This window comes from Camellia sinensis, chromosome 6, assembly GCF_055761805.1.
Source record: "Camellia sinensis isolate YWXY chromosome 6, ASM5576180v1, whole genome shotgun sequence".
Taxonomy (NCBI): Eukaryota; Viridiplantae; Streptophyta; class Magnoliopsida; order Ericales; family Theaceae; genus Camellia; species Camellia sinensis.
This window is the reverse complement of record NC_138966.1, coordinates 176023284-176032125: the sequence shown is the minus strand read 5'-3', so window position 1 is coordinate 176032125 and position 8842 is coordinate 176023284. Positions and strand designations below refer to the sequence as shown.

At 34.0% G+C, this 8842-nt stretch overlaps 1 protein-coding gene across 1 annotated transcript; it reads left to right on the top strand.

Moving 5' to 3' along the window:
• The first annotated feature begins 4267 nt into the window (after positions 1–4267).
• On the top strand, positions 4268–8391 carry LOC114301621 (KH domain-containing protein At4g18375-like). The gene is made up of 6 exons (XM_082875505.1): positions 4268–4405; positions 4604–4636; positions 5061–5224; positions 6440–6495; positions 7892–7941; positions 8068–8391. Exons 3-6 carry the CDS (start codon positions 5096–5098, stop codon positions 8073–8075), a joined length of 243 nt encoding a protein of 80 aa, XP_082731631.1. The 5' UTR covers positions 4268–4405; positions 4604–4636; positions 5061–5095; the 3' UTR covers positions 8076–8391.
• Positions 8392–8842: the final 451 nt, after the last annotated feature.

Below are 8842 nucleotides of genomic sequence, written 5' to 3'. Positions count from 1 at the left end.
GTTTGTTGATGACGATGATGAGAACAGATTAATTCTTGTGTTGTGTTGAACAAAATTAAAAAAAAAAAGGGTCGGGGATATTTCGTGGTCGAGGAAACCCGATCCTCGATCGGGGGCGGGGGGGCGATAGGCTCCCTGCTGAGGATCGGCGGCGGGGACGGGGGATTTATCGCTTTCGGGGATCGGGGACGGGGAGGGTAGTCCCCGGCCCCACCTCGCCCCGTTGCCATTCCTACGAACAAACCATTATTTTTTTGTGTGATGCAGTAATTGGAAAGCAAACAGCGGAAAAAAAAAACAAAAAAAAGAATAGAAGCACTGTTTTTTTATGCTCATTGCTTACCGTATGTAGTTTCTTTTGTGTGATGTAGTAATTGGAAAGCATCGACCCGATGCGGAAGTTCAAAAAGCATGCAAAATACAGTGAAGATACAAGGAAGTTTCAGAATTTTTGTATGAAAAATACAGTGAAGTTGTACAGTGCTTTTCAGTGAAATCAAATGCAAAATGCAATTCAAGGAAGATGTTGTAATTGCTTCAGACGTGGAGAGTGGAGAGTGGAAAGTGGGAAGTGGAATTGGTGTTTTAATTTATTATTTTATCCCTAATTAAAACTGATGTAATCGTAAGAAGTTATAGTCATTTTAGGAAAAATTGAGAAAAGTTTTTTAGGAGTGGTTTCATGACACTAAAATTGTTACTCCATTTTAATAATAGAATAGATGATATATAAATAGTAATAAAAATTATATAATGATACAATTTTGTATGCATTCATCTTTATTGAAAAATAAAAAAAAAACTTATTAAATTGAATTATTATTTTAAAAATGTCAATGCTAAATTATTTTTTATTTTTTTACAATATAAAATCTACGTGTGCAAATTAATTTTCTATTTATTTTTTATTATTTTTTTATTTATAATTATAAGCTCTTTCATTAGTGCCCAAGTTGTTCTTCCCATCTGTTACGCCTCATTGGTGTAACGCTAATGCCAACAAATACCTTAGGAGCAGGAGCGCACTTAATGTTGAAAAATGTTAGAAATTTTAAATGTTTTATCAAATGTTTTATATAGGTATGAGATTTACATTATGTGAGTTCACATTCATGTGAAACATACTACAAGAAAAGTGGGTATATGAGACGGAACTATTTGCGACGGCACACTTGCCATCTCAAAAAGTCACTTTTTGCGACGGCAGAAAATGCCGTCTCAAAAAAATCAGAGTATTTGCGACAGCACCATTTGCCGTCTCAAAAAAGCATAGCATTTGCGACGGCACAATTTGCCGTCTCAAAAAATGAGAGCACTTGCGACAGTATTTTCTGCTGTCGCAAATACTCTGTTTTTTTGAGACGGCAAATTGTGCCGTCGTAAATGCTCTGCTTTTTTGAGACGGCAAATGGTGCCATCGCAAATACTCTACTTTTTTGAGACGGCATTTTCTGCCGTCACAAAAAGTGACTTTCGTGTTTTTTTTTAATTTTTAGTAAATATTTTTAAAATTTTAAATATTTTTTTTAGATGCACCTTACTTAGATGTATCTAAAGAAAAATTATGAAAAAATATTTTTAAAAATTAATAAATACATAAAAATACAAAAAAAAATGTATTGAATTATTATATTTTTGGTATTTAGTGAATTTTAAAATATTTTTTTTATAATTTTTTTTAATAATTTTTAGGTGTATTTATGTTAGGTGTGTCTAAAAATTAAAAAAAAATACTTAAAATATTAAAAAAATTCAGTAAAAACAATATAACACGACAAACAAGAAAGTATAATTTTCTCAAAAGAGTTTTTGAAAAACTCTAACCTAGCATAGTGATTGTGGTTTTGAGATAGCTTCATATATATACAGTTACAAAATGGTTTGAATAAATTCTAGTACTTTTTTCTGTCGCAAAAAAAAAATTAAAAAAACAATGTCTTCTTACTCTTTTGATATAACATTTCTCTTTTCATTCATTTTTCATCTTCATGTCTCTTTGTCTCTATCTCTCTCTCTTCTCTTTATCTCTTCCACTCATCACTTTTCTTTCTCTGTCTGTCTGTTTCTCTTTCTCATTTTCTCTCTTTGTCTCTCGCCTATCTCTCTTCTCTCTATCTCTCTCATCTGTTTTATCTCTCTGTCTCTCTCGCTCATCTCTCTTCTCTCTATCTCTCTCATTTCTTTTCTCTCTCTTTTTTATCTTTCTATCTTTCTCTATCTCTCTCGCCCATTTCTCTTCTCTCTCTGTCTCTCTCTTTTTCTGTGTCTCTCCCTCGCTCATCTCTTTTTGCTCTATTTCTCTCTCTTTTTGTCTATCTCTCGCTCATCTCTTGTTTCTCTATCTTTTTCTATCTTTCCCTCTATCTCTATCTCTCTCTATCTCTTTTTCTGTCTATCTCTCTCTTCCTGTGTCTCTCTCACTCATCACTCTTCTCTCTTTCTCTCTGCTTGTCTATTTACCTATTTCTCCCTCACTATGTTCGCCTTGCTCACTCTCTTACTCCAATATTCTCTATTTATCGAGCTCCTTCTCGATTTATCGATCCAATATAAACGACGTCGTCTTACTCTTTTGAACATTTCTCTTTTCACCCATTTTTTCATCTTCCTATCTCTCTATCTCTGTCTCTCTTCTCTTTCATTCTCTTACTCATCACTCTTCTCTGTCTATCTGTCTCTTCCTTTCTCTATGTGTCTCTGTTTCTCTCTCACTCATCACTCTTCTCTGTCTGTCCGTCTCTCTCTTTCTCTCTATGTCTCTGTCTCTATTCTCTTTCTCTCTCTCACTCATCACTCTTCTCTGTCTGTCTGTCTCTCTCTTTTTCTCTGTGTCTCTCGTCCATCTCTCTTCTCTCTATCTCTTTCATCTATCTTCTCTCTCTGTCTCTCTTCTCTCTCTCTTCTTTTTTTCTCTCTCACTTTTTCGCTCATCTCTTTCTGTCTCTCTCTCTCGTTTATCTCTTTTCGCTCTCTTTTTTTCTCTCTCTTTGTCTATATCTTTTCACCAATTTTTTCATCTTTTTCTCTTTCTTTTCTTTCTCTCTCTCATTCATCACTTTTCTCTCTCTGACTGTCTATTTGTCTCTCTCTCTCTCTCTGTGTCTCTCATTCATCTATCTCTTCTCTCTCTCTCTCTCTCTCTCTCTTTCTCTCTCTGTGCCTCTCACTCATCTCTCTCTCTAACCACTCATCTCCTCTACCACCTTCACCACTACTGCAAACACCATTTCACTACCACCACTACTACCACGGTCGCCATTTCACCTCTACGACTACCATTACTACTACCATCGCTACCACTCCATTACCACCACTACCACTATTGCCACTACTACTACTACCATTACCTCTCTTTCACCCCTGCTACTCCATATACTCTACTACTACCACAACTTCATCACTAATCTCCTTCGCCACCACCACCACCACCATCATCTCTTATCCACCATCTTCACAACTACTGTCGATTCCTTTTCTCTACCACAAAATATTACCTCTCTTCTCTCTCTCACTCATCACTCTTCTCTGTCTGTCAGTCTTTGTCTCTCTCTCGCTCATCACTTTGTCTCTGTCTGTCTGTCTGTCTCTCTTTCTCTCTCTCTATTTCTCTTCTCTATCTGTCTCTCACTCATCTCTCTCTCACCACCCATCTTCTCTACCACATTCACCACTACTGCAAATGCCATTCCATTATTGCCACTACTACTACTGCAAATGCCACATTGACCACAAAAAATTAACTTTATTTTAATGGAAAATATTATCCCTACTTCTACCAAATAAAAAAAAATAATAATTTTTATTCATTAAAATAGATATGAAACAAATAATAATAATTTTTATCTCTCGCTCATCTCTTGTTTCTCTCTCTTTTTCTGTCTCTCTCTCTCAATCTCTTTCTCTCTTTGTATGTTTGTTTCTCTCTCTCTCTCCGTCTCTCTCTCTCACTCATCACTCTTAATAGAAAATATTTTTCATTAAAATATTATCCTTACTTCTACCAAATAAAAAATAATAATAATAATTTTTCATTCATTAAATATTCATTTATGATGAAAATGAAAATTATTATTTATTTATTTTTATTATTTAAATATTCATTTATGATGAAAATTATTATTATTATTATTATTATTATTATTATTATTATTATTATTATTATTATTATTATTATTTTTCCCAATCCCGCCTGCTTGGTTCCCCCATTTTTTTCCATTCCCACGCCCTCCCAAAATCCCCAATCTCTTAGAACCAAAATCCTTAATTTCTACCAAATATCTCTCTCTTTCTCTCTCTCTCTCTCTCTCTCTCTCTCTCACTCTCTCGTTTCGTTGTTCTTCATATCTGCACCGATCACTCTATGACTCTCGTTGTTCATCTCATCGCACCGTCGATCTACTCACAGGTAAACTCTCTCTCTCTCTCTCTCAATCTCTGTCTCTCTCTTTCTCTCTCGCCCCGATCGTTGTTTTTTTTTTGTTTTATATATATACATATATATATATATATATCAGATATCTCTCTGATCTGATCTGTCTCCATCACTCTCTCATCTCATCAGTCTCACTCTCTGGTTTTGCATCTTTGTGTTCCCTTCGCCTAGGGTTTTTGTTCAATTGGATTCTCTCATCTGCAGGTACGATCGTTTCCTAGGTTTTCCAACAGTATATCAGCGTTCGCGAATTAGGTTTATAATAAGTTCTTATAATTTGTATTTTTTGTTTATTGAAAGACTCTTCACTCTTTGGATTTGTATCCGATAAACTATTTGCTAGATTTTTTTTATTTTTTAAATTTTTTAATGTGTTGTAACCTTGTTTGTCTGAAACTATTGTCTTCTCACAGTTTTCTTTCTGTCTCTCTCAAGAATTCTTGTTTTGTTTAATGTGTTGTAACCAATTTTGTTGTGTTGTTTTGTTTTTTTTCTTTTGGTTTTTTGGTAGCCTGGATTTTTTTTTTTTGGTATGGGTTATTGTTTATTGTGATGTAAATTTTGCCATTACCAATGAATAAATGTCAATACAAACTACAAAGGAAGAGAGCATTGTTTGCAATTTCAGAGGAGTTAATTGTGAGAGTGTTGTGCCCTTCTGACATGATTGGCCGCGTTATTGGCAAGGGAGGGGGTTCAATCAAAAGTGTGAGACAGGCCAGTGGTGCTCGTGTTGAGGTTGATGATAAGGCTGATCGTGATGAATGTATCATCTCCATCACCTCAACAGAGGTGTAGCTTTCTTTCTGCTTCCTTTTTATTTATATTCTGAGTTCTTTGTCAAGTGCTCAAAAGGTAGCAGGAGGACAGGGAGAAACTGCTTTGCCTCTTGATTTCCTCACTGTTTTTAACTTTGATTGGGGAATTGTGACCTAGATCAAGTTACTACACACACACACACACACACACACACACACACACATATATATGTACATTTGGATCATCTCTACGTGCTATCATGGGTTTGTAAAATACCTTTACAATAAAGCATGTGTTTATAAATATTTAACACTTGATGGTTGTGTCATGACTTCTTTAACTTGCTGAGGCACGACTTGTGTTTCTTGCAACTCTAGAGTGTTTGATGCAAAATAGCATTATTTTTTTGAAGAATTGTTTTTTACTTCATTTATTGTGCCCCATTTATTTTTATTTTGATGACTGTATGTAATGGCATCTAAATACCATCATTTATCTGTATCCATTTATTTAATGTTGGATCATGTTCTGGGTTGTTGGGTTGGGAAACCTGCTATTGAGGGTATTCTTCATTCCATGTGTCTTGATATTTTTTGCACCACTTTTTTTGGCAGTCCATGGATGACATGAAATCCATAGCAGTTGAAGCAGTTTTATTGCTGCAAGGGAAAGATAAATGACGAAGATGATGACACTGTAACTATCCGGCTTCTTGTTCCATCTAAAGTTATTGGTTGTATAATTGGAAAAAGTGGTTCAATCATAAATGAGAGGCTTAGGCATGCTTTCTTCAGGCAGCCTTTATGGATATGGATCTTTATCAGTATGTCAATGTTGTGGCATTTAATTTCTTTGTTATTTCCTTGGTGCTATGGTCATTTGATATTTTTAGATCTTGTTATTCATTTTTTTTTTTTTCCAGTTACAAGTTTTCTTTGGTACATTTATGGCAATGTGCCTGCTTATTTTTCTATATTGTTTTAATTTTGTTACTTAGGCATTGTTTCCTAAAACTAAAAATTAACTACTGAAAACTTTAAAAGTTGAATTTTTTAATTTGAAAAACTGTTTGGTATCTATTGAAATTTATGTGCTAAATAAATTTATTGTCTGCTCTTTTTCCTGCATTGGTGTTTATGTCAGTATTTTATTATTTAATTTTTTCACTGTTTTGTCCACTTAATTAATTTTTTAACTCCACCCCTGTTCTTGTGGTTCTTATTTGAGTGGTTGTTTCTCTTTTGATAGACGGGAGACAATGGCTATGGATCTTTGTGTTCATACTCGTCAAAGATGTATGGAGGGTTAGTATTATTATGGCCATGAGTTTTTTACTATATTGAAAGACTCTTCAATAACTCTCATTTTGGGCGAAATTAAAGATGGCTGCAGAAAAGAAGGTACGAATGCTTGTGGTGGTCACACTTTATGAACATAATAAATATACTCACAGCGCAGTAATTAATTTTAATGTGTGATCACTGTGTGCATGGAAATTATAAATAGCAATATTTTTTTTTTGCTTTGAAGTTAACTCTCCTTGACAACCACATTTCATTATACTTTTAGTGTGGAACATAAGCATTCTATATGAAATTTGCATTCTTATCTCAGGAGAACTAGCATCTAATTTTTCGATGATACTATTATTGCTTCAATTTTCCGGTTAGAGTTTCCATTTCATATTTTTCATCTCTTTGGAGATATGTTTACTCAAAAAATCGTAATAGCATATTTAATATTCATAATGAATATCAAATAAGACAATCAACCAACATAGCTAAATTATAAAGATTGTTTTCGATGTATGGGTTGATTATTCGTAATGAGAGTGAATAGATACTGCCCATATAGATATAGCATCTATACGAAACACCCTTTTAGTTGGGTCTTTTTTTTTTTTATTTAATTTATCTACATGCCAGGTTATTCTATTTGATATCATGTTAGGTAGTTAGAAAACATTTTCACAAATTGATCCTGTTTAAGGAGGGAAATTTGAGATGGAGGACTGTTGAGACAACTATAAAAGTAGAAATGAAACCATTTTGAGTGGGTGGGTTTTTAACATAATGAAAGAATGCTTGATTTGGGATGATTTGCTCATCTGCATTCAAGACCAATAAATTTGATGGTGGGGATGTGGTAGAACTAAGGTGTAACATGAATAAGAAGACAACCGAAAAGGGCATGGGTTGAGAAGTGATAGTGCATTTTGGTCTTTGATTTAGCGGAACATGTCGTCTTGGAAAAAGTACAAACATTAAATGGCACAATGACATATCGTCTTGCAAATTGTGCTACACTTTGTTTCACGTTAATCCCAAACCTAAGTTCAGATCATGCTTGGGCCTGCTCATGGCCTAGCCCTAAGTTAGTTGCCATTTTAGCTTCTGCTATTATTAATATGAGGTTTGTAAAAGTTTTATCTTATTAAGCTAACAAGGGATAGAGATCTGACAGAAGGGATTTTTGGGGATTCATTCATGTGGCAAGCTCATATTCCCCAAAGTTTACTTATAGTGGATGCGAGGTTATTTGATATTGGGCTGGCATTAGCCAGGTGTCCAAATACAATAATAAAACCTGAGGTTGGGCATGCTCTTAATTGAGGTCTTGTCAGAAAATAGCAAAAGAAAATATTAACACAAAATGGGCATAACAACTAACTTTTGGTGCACATGTTACTGGTGGGTGCAGCAAAGGCAGAACAATTTTGCAAGGCTTTTCGAAGCATTCACAAGAAACTTGTATGCATATTCTACTATCGAAGAATCATAAAATTTGTCCTCCATTAAACGCTATTATTTTACTTTCCTGATTGGATTTTTTTTTATTTGTTATTATTTATCTATATAAAATAATGACTCATGTAGGTGTATGAAGAAATGAGTTTAGATGCTGCCAGGAGTTTTTTGAGCTCACCTAAAAGTTATGGAGAATAGTTTCTTGCCTCCTGAATTTTCTTGTTATTCTGTTTCTGGTGGATGTTTTACTTGGAGAGAGAGAGAGAGAGAGAGAGAGATTGTAGTTCAAATTGAAGCAGTTCATGTTGAAATTTGATTTTGATTTATGTTATTTAAATTTGTGAACAACATTATGTATGTATTATGCGACATTATGCAGTGGTATAATTTTTATTGTTATGAATTTTTATTTATGTATTGTTATGAATGGAACAACATTATGAATATTCATCATGTGTCAACTTTTGTTTATGTATGGATTTATATTATTATGTAATTATCGATTTTTTTTTAAAATTATTTTTCATTTAATACAGGTTATTTTCATATTTTTAATAATTTTAATACAGGGTTTTTTTTTTAAATTTTTTTTTGAGATGGCAGAACACCCCGTCTCAAAAAGAAAATTGAATCAGGCTTTTTGCGACGGTACCTATACTGTCGCAAAAGGTACGGAATTGAATTGAAAAATAAGGCCTTTAGCGACGGTATCATTGCCGTCGACAATAGTCATTAACGACGGCTCATGTTGCTGTCTCAAATACACTTTTAGTGACGGTAATTTTGCCGTCGCAAAAAACCCTTTTAGCGACGGCAATACTGTGCCGTTGCAAAAAACTCAGATTTTCATCCATTATTGGCGACAGAAATTTTCCGTTGCAAAAAAGGCATTTTCCCGTCGCAA